Below are 20,054 nucleotides of genomic sequence, written 5' to 3' on the forward strand. Positions count from 1 at the left end.
CTTGTACCAGACCACTTGTCAGCGACGCCTAAAGTTAGAACAGGAAGGATACCAAGTGGTGGAAATGTGGGAACACGAATACGATCACCGTTTGAAAACCGATCCCGAGTTTAAACGCCTTGTGGAAAGTTATCAGTTCATGGACCCTCTGAACCCGAGGGATAGTTTGTACGGATGAAGGACCAATGCCACCTGTTTGCTGTACCAAGCCGACGAAGAGAAAGGAGAAGAAATGAAATACTTGGACGTGTGTTCGCTGTATCCTTACGTGTGCAAATATTGTCGCTTTCCTGCAGGACACCCACAATTGTTGACGGAACACATCGACCTGAAAAACATTCGACAATACGAAGGTCTGATCAAGTGTAAAGTTTTGCCTCCCACGGACTTGTACCATCCCGTGTTACCTCACCATTGCCAAGGCAAACTGATGTTCCTTTGTGCCGTACTTGTGCCAAAACGTACAACCAAGACCGGACTTGTCAGCACACCCAGGAAGAACGGGCCTTGACGGGAACCTGGGTCAGCGTAGAATTGTTCAAAGCTCTGGACATGGGATACCAACTGTTAGAAGTGTACGAAATTTGTCACTTTCCCAAGACACAAGAATACCACAAGGGTGACCCAACGCAGAAAGGCATTTTCGGAGACTACGTGGATGCCTTTTTGAAACTGAAACAAGAAGCCAGCGGCTATCCGTCCTGGTGTCACACTCCCGAAGACCAAAAGGCATTCAAAGAGAAATACTGGGCACAAGAAGGCATCACTTTAGATCACATCGAGAAAAACGAAGGCAGGCGATCGTTTGCCAAAGTGATGTTAAATTGCTTGTGGGGGAAAATGGCACAACGTCCGTGTTTACCCAAGACGGAATATTTGACCCAACCTTCCCGCTACCTTCAGATGATTCACGACAAAACCAAATTTATGAAACACGTGGACGTCGTTCGCGAGAATTTGATCTTGGTCAATTACGAAGAAGATCTGGACTTTGTACAAGACGACCCCTTTGGAAATGTCATCATTGCGGCTTACGTGACAGCTCATGCTCGTTTAAAATTGTACGAAGCTTTAGAGCTGTTAGGGGAACGTGTCCTGTACTTTGACACGTACAGTTGCATTTACATCCATCACCCGAGTCAACAGCACCCTGACATCGAAGGAGACCGTTTAGGAGCCTGGACAGACGAACATCCCGACGACAAGATTCTAAGTTTCACCAGTGGCGGTCCTAAAAATTACGGCTACGAATACCGGGACAAACAAATCGTGTACCAGAAGCGAGTGCGACTTCCCAATCATTTCACCTTACCGTATGGACACGTCGGTATTGGTCTGTATATAAAAAGGGACCCTAGGCAAGATCGATAGTTCATTGTGACTACCAAGACCAAGCGAACAAGATGATTACTTTCAGAGAAACACAAAATAAGTTCAAACAGGCACACTTCAAGCGTGGGGCTTCTGAAGTCGAATGCGATTGTGAGCCTTGCGATGGGAATGATGCTGTACGCTGTGACATTAGTGATTGCCTAAAGCATCATGGGAACTTTGTTCTCACTACCCCTATCATGGAAAGTGATGCTGTGCGTGCCAAACCTGAGGGATGCGAAAGCCATGCCGCTGTCCTCTTGGACACTTTACTGGGTTTCGTTTTAAAGGTGGATGTTCACCTTCACGTTTACCTCCCTACAGATGTCATCCAGCCCTGAGCAAACTCCTGTCCATATCACCCAACCCTCATCGAAACGAACATGTGAAAGACGAATATTCGTTCCCTGTGCGTTTGTCGGAATACTGCGACTTTGAAAATCGTCTTCAATCGTTCAAAGGAAAATGGCCTAAGTATTTGGGAGGTCCGACCCCCGAAGAATTAGCCAGAGCCGGATTTTTCCACTTGGGTGAAGGAGATAAAGTCAAGTGCTTCAGTTGCGGTGTGTTACTTCACCACTGGGAACCGCAAGATTCGGCCTACCTGGAACATGCTCGATGGTCACTGAATTGTCATTACTTACCCTTAGTGGGACCGAGACATTGAAGGAACTTAACATGTCGTAGAAGAAGAAAACACCAGATTGGCTAGGAGTCAAATGTTGGACATCACCGAGACCAGTATTTAAACTTCATTTCAAAAACGATATTGAATCATTACCTAAAGAACTGCAAGAGAAGATTTACAAGGAAGTTTGGCAGGGACTTGCCAGAGTGAAATCTCAATGGGTAACTGTAGAACTTTTATGTAAAGAAATTCACAAGAGGAAAGTGAAAAAAATTAATCAATGTGTTAGATTTCTCTGGGTCAAGTGGGCATTCATCCTATTATATCACTCTAGACCGTTTACATCAAAAGGGTTCAATGAAATTCTTGGACGTTACCCCGAATGGCAGTGGTCAGAAATTACTCACTATGGGAATTACTTTTGCCCTAGGAGAAGATTGTGAATTGTACTGACTAATCTGTTTATGGATACTTTACAAGAGAACACTCGTGCTTTGCCTGTGGAGTTGAGAGAACGCATTTACCGAGAGCTGGTCAAAATACAAGTGAAACGTAAAGAACAATTGCATCCGTTATATCACCGGTGTTTGAACCACTGATACCTGAATGCTATACAAGGACTGATTCAGTTGAAAGTGTTCCATTGGACAGACATTGATCAACGACACCCTGGTTTTAAAAAGGATTGGTTTGCTATTGATGATTCTATCTACTACATTGTAAACTTACTGCATCGAATTCCAGAGGAAGCGTTAACGAATTACCAACATCTTTTACACAATGTCAACTTATTGAAAGAGGAAACTTCTGAACGAATTGTAATGTGTAAATTAGTGATTAAACGTTTTAAATTCGACACTGAAGTAAAACCATGTCTGTGCAAACGGTACATTTCTTGTGTCAGACAAAAGAGGATTTAGTATGACCTATTCATGGATACTTTACAAGAGAACATTCGTGCTTTACCTGTGGAGTTGAGAGAACGCATTTACCGAGAGCTGGTCAAAATACAAGTGAAACGTAAAGAACAATTGCATCCGTTACGTCACCAGATCTTTAACCACTGGTACCTGAATGGTAGAAAAGAACTGATTCGTCACAAATTGTTTCAGTGGTCAGACCTTGTTAAACACTTTGAGTTAGTGAATGAACTAAATGTTCATAATTTTGGTTACTTCGAGATTCACCTAGAGCAACGGACTGAGAAAGAGAAGTTAAAGGATTACCAACATATTTTACGTGGAATCTGCTTAGCGGAAGAGGAAACATCTAAACAAACTCTGAAGTGTAGGTTATAGTATGCAAGATTTAGATTCCCAACTGGAGAACGAAGATGTCTAGTTAGAAAGTACCTTTATTGCTTCCGAAATAAAGAGACTATAAAATCAGGAATCCATGCCGCGGCTTATTTCACATGTAATTGAACAGATTCCGTGGAAGGAACTCAATGACCATATTCAAACCGTGGATCATTACCATCAATTATTACAAGAAATGTATCCATTCAATTTGGGTCGACAAGTGGTGTGTGTCTTAGTGACTTGTTTTCTGGAATTTCGTTTACCAGTAAAGGTTTTATTTTTGCAGTAATTTACATACCAAAGACTTATAAAAATGGTACAGCAGCTGTCTCGCTGCTGGTACTTCTGTCTGCAAGGAAACATATGGACCGCTCCGGTGGTTAGAGCATCCGCCTCTGCAGCGGTTGGTAGCGGGTTCAAACCTCGACGAAGTCATACCAAAGACATAAAACTGGTCTTAGCAGCTGTCTCGCTTGGCGCTCAGCATTAAAGAGTTAGTGTTAGGACTGGTCGGCCTGATGTAAGGATAATATGACTGGGTGGGACACCATGCTACATGTCTGCGGCATGATGTCCCATTTCTAGTCATCACCATTAACTGTCACACTGCAGACATCGTAACCATATGACTGAAAAAGTGTTAAAGCTATGTTAAAAATCCAAGTGAAACACACACACAGAGTAATTTAAATAGATTTTATATTTTTTATTTATTAAATTTCTCTGATTTCCTCCACTTTTTTAGTTCTTATTTTGCCAAAACTAGCCATACCGTATCAATGTTTTTCTCAAAACAGATTGCTGGAAAGATTGTAAAGATTGAAGTTATTCAAGAATTGATTACATTTTCAGAGGAGATAAAAAAGTGTAACACTATTTTTTGATGAAAGATGCTTACCATATATAATTGCGTGCAAGTCCATACCAACTGCAGTCTGTACAGACCAAAATCTGCCATTTCGACCTGTAACCTAATACAAGTGAAGGCAATCAAATATTGATCATAGCTAAATGTAAACATAATAAAAGTAAATCCAATCAAATATTGATTATAGCTACTTCTGAACCTTGTAAAAGTGAGTACTGTATAATATTGATTTTATTCTGCATGCAAACCATGTAAAATGAATTCTGTTTAATATTAATTATAGCTACATGTAAACCATGTAAAAGTGAGTACTGTATAATATTGAATTTAGCTACATGTTAACCTTGTAAAAGTGAGTACTGTATAATATTGACTTTAGCTACATGTTAACCTAGTAAAAGTGAGTACTGTATAATATTGACTTTAGCTACATGTTAACCTTGTAAAAGTGAGTACTGTATAATATTGACTTTAGCTACATGTTAACCTTGTAAAAGTGAGTACTGTATAATATTGATTTTAGCTACATGTTAACCTTGTAAAAGTGAGTACTGTATAATATTGATTTTAGCTACATGTTAACCTTGTAAAAGTGAGTACTGTATGATAATGATTTTAGCTACATGTAAACCATGTAAAAGTGAGTACTGTATAATATTGATTTTAGCTACATGTTAACATTGTAAAAGTGAGTACTGTATAATATTGATTTTAGCTACATGTTAACCTTGTAAAAGTGAGTACTGTATAATATTGATTTTAGCTACATGTTAACCTTGTAAAAGTGAGTACTGTATAATAATGATTTTAGCTACATGTAAACCTTGTAAAAGTGAGTACTGTATAATGTTGATCATACAGTAAAATTAGTGTTATTATCATAGACGACGGAGCCCCGAGTGGCCGAGTGGTCTAAAGCACTCTTCATTACGGATCACTGCCATCTCACCTCTGTCTGCGTGGGTTCGAGTCTAGGATTCGGCCAGTGTTGGCATGTGAGAAAGCTAGCCAGAAGCTTCTCGTGGGTCGGTGGTTCTTCCCGGGGTTTTCCTGGGTTCATCCTCCACCAATAATACTGGCCGCCATGCATAGCCTATCGTGTGCAGAAAAATGGCGTTAAACCCCACAACAACAACATAATAGACGACCTTGACCTTTCTCTAGCGATGAACAAATGAGTACTATGGGAACAAATAAGAACCTGAATTATGATGATCTGGTGGCAGTGATAACAGACATTACACAGACACATAGCAAGAATTTCTATCATTCATTGTTGGGTAGTCTGAAAAACTGCTTCAGGTATGTTTCTTTTTTTTAATTATTATATTAGTTATATGTATTTGTATTGTTAATGTTTTGCTATAATTTGATGAATATTTCTAAAGGTGATAGAAACATGATCACATTATCTATCTGTCTGTTTATCTGCCTGTTCACATTTAGATGCTAATAGATCATTACTGGGATTGGCACTGACACAAGGAAATGCCATACAAGGGTTGCAGTACTTGTTTTTCTCAGAATATGTGAAGCAAAACTACAATTATGTAACTGTAAAACTGGAATGTTGTGTCTCACTGCCAAACTCTACACTGATTACTTTACTGTCATTTTGCTTATAAATTATTTTATGAATCATTGATATAATATAAATTTTAATTACAGAATACAATCATCGAAATTTAGTATTTATTATTGTGTACATATTACCAAATAGTCATCCAGATTTGGTATTTATTATTGTGTACATATTACCGAACAGTCATCCAGATTTGGTATTTATTATTTTGTGCACATATTACCGAATAGTCATCCAGATTTGGTATTTATCATTGTGTACATATTACCGAACAGTCATCCAGAATTGGTATTTATTATTGTGTACATATTACCGAATAGTCATCCAGATTTGGTATTTATTATTGTGTACATATTACCGAATAGTCATCCAGATTTGGTATTTATTATTGTGTACACATTACCGAATACAATCATCCAGATTTGGTATATATTATTGTGTACATATTACCGAATACAATCATCGAGATTTGGTATTTATTATTGTGTACATATTACCGAATACAATCACCCAGATTTATTATTTATTATTGTGTACATATTACCGAATACAATCGTCCAGATTTGGTATTTATTATAGTGTACATATTACCAATTACAATCATCTAGATTTGGGATTTTTTTGTGTGTACATATTACCGAATACAATCATCCAGATTTGGTATTTATTATTGTGTACATATTACCGAACACAATCATCCAGATTTGGTATTTATTATTGTGTACATATTACCGAATACAATCATCCAGATTTGGTATTCATTATTGTGTACATATTACCAAATACAATCATCCAGATTTTGGTATTTATTATTGTGTACATATTACAGAATACATTCATCGAGATTTGGTATTTATTATTGTGTAAATATTACCAAATACAATCATCGAGATTTGGTATTTATTATTGTGTACATATTACCGAATAGTCATCCAGATTTGGTATTTATTATTGTGTACATATTACCGAATAGTCATCCAGATTTGGTATTTATTATTGTGTACATATTACCGAATACAATCATCCAGATTTGGTATATATTATTGTGTACATATTACCGAATACAATCATCGAGATTTGGTATTTATTATTGTGTACATATTACCGAATACAATCACCCAGATTTATTATTTATTATTGTGTACATATTACCGAATACAATCGTCCAGATCTGGTATTTATTATAGTGTACATATTACCAATTACAATCATCTAGATTTGGGATTTTTTTGTGTGTACATATTACCGAATACAATCATCCAGATTTGGTATTTATTATTGTGTACATATTACCGAACACAATCATCCAGATTTGGTATTTATTATTGTGTACATATTACCGAATACAATCATCCAGATTTGGTATTCATTATTGTGTACATATTACCAAATACAATCATCCAGATTTAGTATTTATTATTGTGTACATATTACCAAATGCAATCATCCAGATTTGGTATTTATTATTGTGTACATATTATAGAATACAATCATCCAGATTTATTATTTATTATTGTGTACATATTACCGAATACAGTCGTCCAGATTTGGTATATATTATAGTGTACATATTACCAAATACAATCGTCCAGATTTAGTATTTATTTTTGTGTGCATATTACCGAATACAATCATCCAGATTTGGTATTTATTATTGTGTGCATAGTACCGAATACAATCATCCAGATTTGATATTTATTATTGTGTGCATAGTACCGAATACAATCATCCAGATTTGATATTTATTATTGTGTGCATAGTACCGAATACAATCATTCAGATTTGGTATTTATTACTGTGTGCATAGTACCGAATACAATCATCCAGATTTTGGTATTTATGATTGTGTAAATATTACCGAATACAATCATCCAGATTTTGGTATTTATGATTGTGTAAATATTACCGAATACAATCATCCAGATTTGGCATTTATTTTTGTGTACATATTACCGAATACAATCATCCAGATTTGGCATTTATTTTTGTGTACATATTACCGAATACAATCATCCAGATTTGGTATTTATTATTGTGTGCATATTACCGAATACAATCATCCAGATTTGGTATTTATTATTGTGTACATATTACATGATCACTTTTTGAAAGAATTTATATTAACTCTATGAGTGCTTTGGTAAAATTGACATATCTCAATATATCCAGTAATTATCTTGTAATCCATATTATTCCAATGGTTTTCTTCTTTTCTCTCATCAAATCAGTGCATTCCAATAACAACAAATATTTCAGGGACCACTTTGTTTTTATATTGAGTCTCTTCACATAACATTACAGTGTCTAATCCATCCTGGACCATAAACAAAGAGTTCATGAGGGCCAAGTGATTTTTACTGAGTAGTTCATGAGGGTCCAAATGATTTTTACTGAGTAGTTCATGACGGTCTAAATGATTTTTACTGAGTAATTCATGAGGGTCTAAATGATTTTTACTGAGTAGTTCATGAGGGTCCAAATGATTTTTACTGAGTAATGAATAAGGGTCCAAATGATTTTTACTGAGTAATGAATAAGGGTCCCAATGATTTTTACTGAGTAGTTCATGAGGGTCCAAATGATTTTTACTGAGTAGTTAGTGAGGGTCCAAATGATTTTTACTGAGTAATGAATAAGGGTCCAAATGATTTTTACTGAGTAATGAATAAGAGTCCCAATGAGTTTTACTGAGTAGTTCATGAGGGTCCAAATCATTTTTACTGAGTAGTTAATGAGGGTCCAAATGATTTTTACTGAGTAGTTAATGAGGGTCCAAATGATTTTTACTGACTAGTTAGTGAGGGTCCAAATAATTTTTATTGAATAATGAATAAATAAGGGTGCAAATGATTTTTACTGAGTACTTAATACGGGTGCAAATGATTTTTACTGAGTAATTAATAAGGTTACAAATGATTTTTACTGAATTGTTCATGAGGGTCCAAATGATTTTTACTGTGTAGTTCATGAGGGTCCAAATGCTTTTTACTGAGTAATGAATAAGGGTCCAAATGATTTTTACTGAGTAGTTAATGAGGGTCCAAATGATTTTTACTGAGTAGTTAATGAGGGTCCAAGTGATTTTTACTGACTAGTTAATAAGGGTCCAAATGATTTTTACTGAGTTAATAAGGGTCCAAATGATTTTTACTGAGTAGTTCATGAGGGTCCAAATGTTTTTCACTGAGAAGTTAATAAGGGTCCAAATGATTTTTTCTGAGTAGTTAATAAGGGTCCAAGTGATTTTTAATGAGTAATGAGTAGTACTCCTATGTGACTGAGATAAAAAGTTTTTACCAAAATGCTGCTGAGAGGAAGGCATAGTGACAAATGAAATCTTCTGTCTCATAGATAAAAACATCAGCTGTGTCAGCAGCATTTTTCAAAGTTTCCATTTTGTGCTTAGGTTAGGTCTTTAAATCACTGTGGTTGCATTTCTTGAACTCTTCAAGTATTATAAGCTGTCATCATAGTCTTTATTAGCCTCCTGTCTGAGCACCAACTGTCAAATACTTGTTCTTTTTCCCTTGCAAATTTGACTGGAGTTTGTCCAGTTTCTTTTCTACAATTCTTAAACCTTTGGCAATATGCCTCATGAGCTTTGCCAGTAATAAAGTCAAATGCTACTTGGGACATTTCAATTTGTCTCCATTTTTTCTCAAACTGAGAAAAGTATTTATCTGCTTCTTTTCTTTGTAATGATGGTACTAACCTAATGGTGACATTAAAACCTGAACATGGTACTAACCTAATAATTTTGGTGACATTAAAACCTGAACATGTAGGTAAAAAGAGGGGGGGGGGTCTATCAGATCTAAAATTTTAAATCTGTATTGCATTTCACCTCTCTCTCTCTATATCTCTCTCTTTTTTTCTCTCTCTCTCCCTCTCTCTTTCTGTCTTTCACTCTGTCTGCATTTGCTTTTCCTCTCTTTGAATTTGAATTTCATTCTCTTCTCTCTTTGTGCCTCTTTCCCCCTCTTTTCTCTGTCTCTCCATTAGTTTTCTCTTTGTTTTCCCCCCTCTCTCTCTCTCTTTCTCTCTCTCTCTCTCTCTCTCTCTCTCTATTTGCATTTGCATTTCTTTCCGAAGCTGAAGCTTTGCTGACAGATCTAGTTAGAGTTGTGTGGGATATTCTGTAAGTGCTCACTATGGACAGATCTAGTTAGAGTTGTGTGGGATATTCAGTAAGTGCTCACTATGGACAGATCTGGTTAGAGTTGTGTGGGATATTCTGTAAGTGCTCACTATGAACAGATCTAGTTAGAGTTGTGTGGGATATTCTGTAAGTGCTCACTATGGACAGATCTAGTTAGAGTTGTGTGGGATATTCTGTAAGTGCTCACTATGGACAGATCTAGTTAGAGTTGTGTGGGATATTCTGTAAGTGCTCACTATGGACAGATCTAGTTAGAGTTGTGTGGGATATTCTGCAAGTGCTCACTTTGGACAGATCTAGTTAGAGTTGTGTGGGATTTTTTGTAAGTGCTCACTATGGACAGATCTAGTGTGAGTTGTGTGGGATATTCTGTAAGTGCACACTATATACAGATCTAGTTTGAGTGGGGTGGGATATTCTGTAAGTACTCTTTACTGAAAGATCTAGTTGAGTATAGTGGTGTATTCTGTAGGAGTGAAATGATTCATTGATATAACGATGCATCAGTACTTTTGCTGGAACGATACACATATCGATACAAGAGGAGAATTAATTCAAAACGATACTTAGCATATATAATTTTTTGTGTTTTCAGCAGTTATGAATAATTATTATTAGTTCACCGTCTTATTATTTAAATATATAATTCATCAGAAACAGTAGTTGTGGTCGTAGGCACTCATTTTTATTAGTAAAAAGAAAAAAGGCTATTGAGGATACTCGGTAATTTGAACAAAGTCACATGGTTCGCAGTCTTCCCCCACCCCCATTCCATGCTAATTATCTTATACCAGCAGTATGTACAGCATAAAGGATACATTCCAGACATGTTCCACATGTATCATGAATATAAGGAAGTACTTTACTCATCATTAAATAACCAATTGTACACAAAGTTTCTACGTTGAATTTCATCTTGTCTACTTTAGTTGATTTGAAAGCTACACTACTCGTGTGTTACACAGCAAAATATGTTGCAATCAAATCTTATTGGTTGTTGCTTGTTCTGGTTGAGGTTGAATAATAACTACCAATCAGCAATCAGTGTAACTTATACCCTGTGTGACAGATGGGAAGTACTAGCAAAGCAAACAAGAAACTTTGCTCTAAAGTCATTGATATATAGAGTACTTGAACAGAGATGTCGTCAGGGTGTGTTTTTGCATGAAACATGCAAAATATGTACAAATTCGCACACTTGGAAAACAGTGATGCGCGAGAACTCTCACAAATTAGTTGAGAGTCCTGCATATGAAAATACACTTGACGTAGTATATCCTTATTATTACGTTTACACATCTAAGGTCTTCAGGCATGACAAAAATGGTTGTTAAACTAAATTTGATAGGCACATATTGCTCTAGAATAAGGGTTATGGCATAGTGTGAGCCCTCCGTGAAGGAAGTTTTACAAATGCATGTATAAAATACGGGCCACCTAGAAAACCCAAGATGTCTGATTCCCAGCGTGGTTCATTATGTTTCCTTTCACCAAATACTGTTTGGTGATAGTGATGAGGACAATACTTTTTAACGTTATGATGGAAATTGGAATATTGGATCTGCGAAATTGTTAATACAGATACCTTTGATTGATTTTGAGCCAAAAATGGTGCTAAATATGAGTCACATGTACGTGATAGATGGACTAAAATAGAAGGTATGATGGTCAGTCTCCCTATCAGCGGTATTTCAAATTAAATGTAAACAGGGCAGAATATTGAGCCCAAGTAAAATACAGACAATTTAAAAGTAGAATGCAATTTTAATTTTTGTATCAGTCCGTTTAGCTCTATGAATCATATGCTACATAACCATATATCCATATCAGTTTTAAGATAAATTGAATAAATAAGGATGAATAAAATGAAATTAAGAAGTAAAGATATTTATTTTGAATACCTCTCTCTGTACAAGCCGACTATGACATTTGATGGACTGAAAACCCTAATACAGCATTATGGAACAGATAAGAAATCTGGCATGGTAGTCAGTAAGTAAGTAAGTTTGTATTAATTAAAAATTCTATTTTAGAGCAGATTTATCCAAAAGATAATATCTGTAAGCTGTGGAAAATTCTATAGAAAAGCCACAAAGATAAGTTTGCCAACATCTTCAAGCTGACAAAGCTAGCTGTGCATGTGTCTTTTCAGAAGGAACAGAGTATGCTCAGAAATAACTAACAGATTAATACTTATACAACTAGAGGTGACATCTTTTAAAGATTTTGATTTGATTTCAATAGAACTCTCAAAGATGGAGTATTGAAGTGTTAGGTAAATATTGAACTGTGATGTTTCCTCATCCCCCTCATTCTTTTCTACTCTGCACTGCTTTTGGTGACAAGGGGTAAGTCCCCCTTAAGATATAATCCTGGTAATTTTGGAATTTCTCTTTCTATGCCGATTTAACCAGTGAATGAAGGAGCTGATGGAATAGATAAATACAATTATCACAGAATCAGCTAGGGGAACAGATTTGAAACAGATGAGGTTTATCACCTTTTGTAAATTTTAAAAAAATAATTATAGAATAGGACTGGGTTTTGTGAATAGTTTTTCGGGTTCAAAGCAGTCTTTTGCACATGCAGGAATTATAATGTGACAGATTTCATTGGCATTCATTCCTCATTCCCATACTCAGATTTGTTCTAGATGAGATTTTCTTTGCACAAGGAAATTGCTTATCTGCTTCTGTTTTGAAGATAACATCATAATGTCTTCCAAGTTTAAGTTAGAAATGAAATTGATAATAAGTTGTTTTCAATGTATTCATGAAGTGCAAAACAAAGGGTTTGGTGGCTAAAGTGAGTTAAATGGAGCCACCATTAAATGGCCTAAAATGCTGAATAAAACTGGCAACCAACAAGTAGTCTGTTTGAAATTATTTTTGTTTTCATGTCATTTTTTAATATTTGTTTTTTTTCCTTATTTATTTGTTTTAGGACATGTCAGTACAATGAAAATGTTAATATTGTTAATTTGTAAACAATTGATTTTTAAATGTTATGTGATCAAAGATCTGCTTCCAGCTGAGTCCTAGATGTCAGGTGTTTCAGTTTCATTGTCACTGTGTCATCAAACCATAATCATTATATATTAACTTTTGTAATTTTTTAAAAAATGTGGTAAATTTCATTTAGGGACTCCATGATAACATAGTTGTATTGTTTTAAGTTTAGCATTGTCGCAGTCTGGGGCTTGATGCCAGGTTCCAGCATGTTAATTTGCTAGAGGTGGTAATTGTCCAGTCCTGGCTAAAGGTTGTCCAGGCCATAACTATTCATGATGTTATTTTCAGCTTGGAGTGTGAAGTTATAAGTCACCTTCTGTCAGCCCAGATCCAGATGTCAGTATGGCAGTTTTTTCCTTCATTAATACAACTTCACCAAGCCCACACAAAGCTAATTAGCTGGGGTGCTAGTGCTCAAGCAAGGGAGGTAAGTGCATTTGTCTTACCTATTTAAAAATCAACTTTCTTTCTTTGTAAATTAAAATAAATTATATTTCATTAACTCAAGCATGTAGAATGTGTAAGGTAATGTGCATTTTAAACCTATTCCCATTGTCTTACCTCATAATATTCTGTACGGAATAGCAATAATTGTGTGCCTCAAACAGGTATCTCGTACATATGTCATGCTACTATTTGCTGACATCATTTTTAAGACTGATATAATTATGAAAATTATTTAAAAGAATTTACCAGTTTGCCTCTTTAGAATGTTTTTTTGCTGCATTTATTTATAGTGAAAGTTATAAGCATTTCATGGTCAAAAAATTTACAAGCATGTTGTAATCAGGCTTCTTAAAAACTTAACTTCTAAATACCTACTAGGCTTTGGTGTAAGTATGTACATGTAAATTATGATTGTGAATTCTTGCCATATATTTTTAGCTTACCTGATTTCCTTTAAAGAGTACTTATGCTATATCCCCTGGCAGTGACAGTTTTGTATGCAGAATAATATTGCAAAACTTGTATTTACCACTGCTGCCAGATATATGTATTAGTTGTTATTGGAACTTGATATGGATTACTTGCATCATGCAGAATCACCTCAGTCAAAAATATGTCATTGTGACCTACTTTTTGTTTGCTGATGAATATTTTATTAAAGGTTAACCTAATGTAAATGTGTTGTTTTCCAGGCAAATTTCTGATTGTAGGATTTGAATGTTTATGGGACTTGTGATTGTATTTCTTGCATTATTCTAAGCCACTATAAGGGAATATAGGTCACACACTTGAGTGAATATAGGTTGCAGTGACCTGCATTTCTCATCTTACAGTAATTAATGTTGTTTCAAGGTTAACTCTTGTTCAAATATTTTGTATTTTTCAGATTTCAGTTGTAGATATGCTTTGTTCATGGAACTTGGTCATAGCGTTTCTTGCATTATTCTAAACCCCCCAGGAAAATATAGGTTACACACATGCTATAGTAACCTGTTTTTTTTAATAATTCTACAATAATTAATGCTGTTTATAAGTTAATGCTTGTTTAAATGACAAAGTGGCCAGCCTGATAAAAAAAATTACAGTCGGGGTTGTGTTATTATCATTTAAAGATATCTTTGTTAAATATTTTCCAAATGTGAAATGGACATTAGGCTTATCAAAAAGTCATGGGGTCTTCCATTTAATAAATATGGTGCTTCTGTATTGAAATGATATCAATTAACACAAATGCTAGAAGTTAAATGCACATTATTGTACCCCTTTAATGGAATGATATCAAATAACACAAATGTTTGAGGCTAAATATACATTAGTGTACCCCTTTACTGGAATGATATCTAATAACACAAATGCTTGAACCTCAATATAAATTATTGTACCTTTTTATTGGAATGGTATCTAATAACACAAATGATGGAGATGAAATATGCAACAGTGTAGATTAAACTCCTTTGATTCATTCAGCACTACTTAATAAAATGTATAACTTCTTTATCTGTACATGAATCTTGCCAATTTATTTTCCTGATTCATACAATTTTTCTTTCTTGTTGTAAGGACCTAGATATAATCTTTGTATATTAATAATATTAAATTTGCTAATGATTGGGCTTAGCTATCAGAAGTTGATGATTTGGTAAGTGCAACAATGCTTATTTTCTTCAGTGATAAGCCAGGGGAGGGGCAGCTTTTATTTTTCTTTTTATCCAGGATTTGCCATTCATTGGAGAAAAAAAACGTTGTCCCATAAATGATTTGGTGAAATTGTGTAACCATGTGAGATGTTTTTATCAAGTATGGGCTTATCATGGGAAATGAATGCATCCAAAAATCTATAAAAGACACTGCTTTCAGTAGTATCATGAAGCATGTACTGTGTTGATGTTGTCTATGCAATGCTGAGTCTCATTCATATGACCTGAATGATTGCCGTTAAATGGGCACCTTGAACAATTTTTCAAGTGACAAAGTCCATTCAGTGGCATGGGGTTTAATAATATCAATTGGATAGCCATACATCAGGTTTCAACACAATTTTTAATTTGCAGCAAATTAAAGGGTAGTTCTGTCTGTATAATTTATTCATCTTGGATTCCCTAGTTAAAACCCAAAGTTTCAGTAACATACCTATCATAAACATTTAGGTTCATTGGTGGGGGGGTATAAAATGAATTTCAGCATTTATCCACATTTCTGGCATCATATTTGAAAAATAAATTCATAAACAAAGTTTACGGCATTTGTTTAATATATATTTGGCATCATGTTTGAGAAATGACTTCATAAGCATTTTTACAGCATTTATTCATATTTCTGACATAATGTTTGAGAAATGACTTCATAAACAAAGTAGGATTAATGAGACAAGACTTTTTTTTACTTATGTATCAACATATTCTAATAAAATAAAATGTTGTGTTCTTCAGATGTTAATTTGTATATTGTCTTCATACACAATCATACTTAGGTACTTGATACATGAGCCTGCATAATTTGAATGAATACATCCCACGATTCATGTATAAAAGATAATTATAATGTACCTAGATTAAAATCAGTATATCATCAAAAAAACAAAACAACACAGACCCTGATATGCCATGATATAATGAGCCAGCAGATCAGGGTCTGTATCATTTGTTCCACTGATCATTTCTAACAAACTTCACAGATCTGCATAATTCAGTGGAAGATATGTGCCTATGAAGTTTGCACAGATCTGCATAATTTAGTGGAAGATATGGTCCTATGAACTTTGCACAGATCTGCATAATTCAGTGGAAGATACGGGCCTATGAAGTTTGCACAGATCTGCATAATTTAGTGGAAGATATGGTCCTATGAACTTTGCACAGATCTGCATAATTCAGTGGAAGATACGGGCCTATGAAGTTTGCACAGATCTGCATAATTCACTGGAAGATATGGGCCTATGAAGTTTGCACAGATCTACATAATTCAGTGGAAGATATGGGCCTATAAAATTTGCACAGATCTGCATAATTCAATGAAAGATATGGGCCTATGAAGTTTGCACAGATCTGCATAATTCAGTGGAAGATATGGGCCTATGAAGTTTGCCCAGATCTGCATAATTCAGTGGAAGATTTGGGCCTATGAAATTTGCACAGATCTGCATAATTCAGTGGAAGATATGGGCCTATACAATTTGCTAGGGTCAATGAGTAGAACAAATGATTTACACCAGTTTCATCATTTAAGTATTTCTGACAAAGTAGCAGACAGGTGATTCATTTATCAATTAACATATTAGTGTCAGGAAAGAAATCAGATAGTTAATGTATTATGCAGATATTGCACCCTGTTGTGATGATTTTTTGAATAAAAGATACAGTATTGCACTTAATTAACAATTTCAGTCAGTTATTAGTTCAGGTCCCATACCATAATGCCATTGTCATTTGCATCAGATGCAGTTGATTTTTAAAATGTCTATTTGATATTCCTATTTACTTTCCAGTATTCATATTGACTCTCAAGTATTCCTATTCACTCACCAGTATTCCTATTGTCTGGTATTCATATTGACTGTCCAGTATTCCTATTCACTCTCCAGTATTCCTATTGTCTGGTATTCCTATTGACTGTCCAGTATTCCTACTGACTGTCTGGTATTTTTATTGACTGTCCAGTATTCCTATTCACTCTCCAGTATTCCTATTGTCTGGTATTCCTATTGACTATCCATTATTCCTACTGACTGGTATTTTTATTGACTGTCTGGTATTCCTATTAAGTGTCTGGTATTCCTTTGACTTTCCGGTATCCTTATTCACTGTCCAGTATTCCTGTTGACTGTCTGGCATTCCTATTGGCTGTCCGGTATTCCTGTTGATTGTCCAGTAATCCTGTTGACTGTCCAGTAATCCTGTTGACTGTCCAGTATTGTTATTGACTGTCCATTATACCTATTGACTATCTGGTATTCCTATTAACTGATATTCTTATTCACTATCTAGTATTCCTATTAACTGTCTGGTAATCCTGTTGACGGTCTGGCATTCATTTTGACTGTCCAGTATTGCTTCATATTGTTTGGTATTCTGTCTGGTATTCCTATTGACTGAAGCTTGATTTTTTTTCTCATATTATTCATCGAAATGTGCCAATACTTAATATTTTTTTGCAAGAAAAAAACAACTTGTGTTTATGTTGTTTGCATTAGTACTCACATTGATTCAATGCGTGTATTATCTATTCATTTTTCTTGTGTTTGGTTATTTTTCCTTTGAAGCCATTTAATTTACTGCATGAAACACAAGTGAAAAAATGAACAGACTAATCTACAATATTTGTTGGGTTTATTCTTTTCATGTTAATTCTGCCTGTTGTGTAAAATGATAAGCATTTTTAATTTTTCTTCATTCATGCATCTTTTGACATGTAAATTGTGTACAGAATTACCAATTTTTACACAATACACTCTGTACAGTTTCCATATTTAGCATTGTACCCTCCATACAAAGTTGCAGTATTTTATGCAATACTCTCTGTACAAAGTTAACATATTTTAAACAATACACGCTGTACAAAGGTGCCATATTTTACAAACTACACTATACAAGTTATCAAATTTGATGGTATAAATTCTTTTCAAAGTTACCATATTTTACACAGTACACTGGACAAAGTTGCAATATTTTACACAATACACTCTGTACAAAGTTTGGGGCCCTGAGTGTCCGAGTGGTCTAAAGCGCTGTCCGTTACGGATCACTGCCATCTCACCTCTTTCTGCATGGGTATGAGTCTTGGAATCGGCTAATGTGGATATGTGAGAAAGCTTGCCAGTAACTTCTTGCGGGTCGTTGGTTCTTTCCGGGGTTTTCTCGGGTTCCTCCTCTACAATAATACTGGCCGCCATGTATAGCCTATTGTGTGCTGAAAAATGGCGTTAAACCCTACAACAACAACAACTGTGCACATTTTCCATGTTTTATGCAATACACTCAGTACAAAGTTATCATATTTTATACAGTACGCTAGACAAAGTTGCAATATTTTGCACAATACACTTTGTACACAGTTTACATGTTTTTTGCAATACACTGTACAAAGTTGCCATATTTTATACAGTATGCTAGACAAAGTTGCAGTATTTTACACAATACACTCTGTACACAGTTACCATATTTAGCACATGTATTGTTTACAGATTTAGGATATTTTACATTGTGTCCATGGTTACTGTATTTTATGCATTGTGTACACTTATTATTTTTAGTATATGTTGTGAGCATAGTTACTGTATTTTTCACATGTATACAAAGTCAGCATGAAAAAGTCTATTCCTTAACCAGTTACCATAATACATCAAAGTTTTTAAGTACAGTCAGAAACACCCACTGTACATCGTGCAAACTGGCAAGAATTGCTTTTATCTATTCAGAATATTTAATTATCAGAATACATTTCCCTTAACAACAGAAGTAATCATTTGGGTGTTAGGCTTCATCCCTAATATACTTCCAAGATAAGTATATGTGAAAGGTGCATGAATTTCACCTGTTTTCATATGCAGATTGATATGAACAACTTACGCAAAGGTTGACACTTTTCTTCACTGACAGAAAGTGTGATACTTTTCTCCAGAGATGAGTTGCTGGACTTATTTACAACTTGATTTTACTTAATTTTTCTGAATAATCAAGGCTTGGTTGTTACAGCTCTCTGCCAATTTAATTTCTGTTAATTTTCCTAATCATTCTTTTTACCATTTTTTTATATATGTTTTTTGCCCTAATCACGAAGCTGACTTATATGCACTGCAATTTAAGCATTATTTCAACATTCTAGTGTGGATTTTAATCTAAATCATTTTCCTAAAAATACATATTACTTGGGTGGCACAGTTTTGCATCAATGTGTGTATTGAATTCAGTAAACATTATAATTTATGTATATGAGTAACCATTACATTATTAATGATGATATGGCCTTCAGCTATATTGGACTGGTAATACAACCTTCAGTTATACTGGACTAGTAATACAACCTTCAGTTATATTGGACTAGTAATACAACCTTCAGTTATATTGGACTAGTAATACAACCTTCAGTTATATTGAACTAGTAATACAACCTTCAGTTATATTGAACTGGTGATATGGCCTTCAGTTATATTGGACTGGTGATATGGCCTTCAGTTATATTGGACTGGTGATATGGCCTTCAGTTATATTGGACTAGTAATACAACCTTCAGTTATATTGGACTAGTAATACAACCTTCAGTTATACTGGACTAGTAATACAACCTTCAGTTATATTGAACTAGTAATACAACCTTCAGTTATATTGAACTGGTGATATGGCCTTCAGTTATATTGGACTGGTGATATGGCCTTCAGTTATATTGGACTGGTGATATGGCCTTCAGTTATATTGGACTAGTAATACAACCTTCAGTTATATTGAACTGGTGATATGGCCTTCAGTTATATTGGACTGGGGATACAACCTTCAGCTATATTGGACAGGTAATACAGCCTTTGTCTATATTGGACTGGTAATACAGCCTTCTATTTTGGACTGGTAATACAGCCTTCAGTTATATTAGACCAGTGATATGACCTTTCTCTATAATGGACTGGTGATACAACCTTCAGCTATATTGGACTGGTAATACAGCCTTCATTTATATTGGACTGGGGATACATCCTTC

The 20,054-nt window shown here is 34.9% G+C and overlaps 1 protein-coding gene across 1 annotated transcript in view; it reads left to right on the top strand.

Moving 5' to 3' along the window:
* The first annotated feature begins 5,340 nt into the window (after positions 1–5,340).
* The window catches only part of LOC149783274 (KICSTOR subunit 2-like), a 55,119-nt gene continuing 40,405 nt past the window's right edge, over positions 5,341–20,054 (top strand). The window contains exons 1-2 of the mRNA XM_089933088.1: positions 5,341–5,470; positions 13,209–13,347. Coding sequence (XP_089789214.1) covers positions 5,343–5,470; positions 13,209–13,347 — 267 coding nt within the window. The 5' untranslated portion in view covers positions 5,341–5,342. The remainder of the gene's footprint in view (positions 5,471–13,208; positions 13,348–20,054) is intronic.

The sequence above is a fragment of the Sinohyriopsis cumingii genome, chromosome 14 (genome assembly GCF_028554795.1).
Source record: "Sinohyriopsis cumingii isolate HCF-2022 chromosome 14, ASM2855479v2, whole genome shotgun sequence".
NCBI lineage: Eukaryota > Metazoa > Mollusca > Bivalvia > Unionida > Unionidae > Sinohyriopsis > Sinohyriopsis cumingii.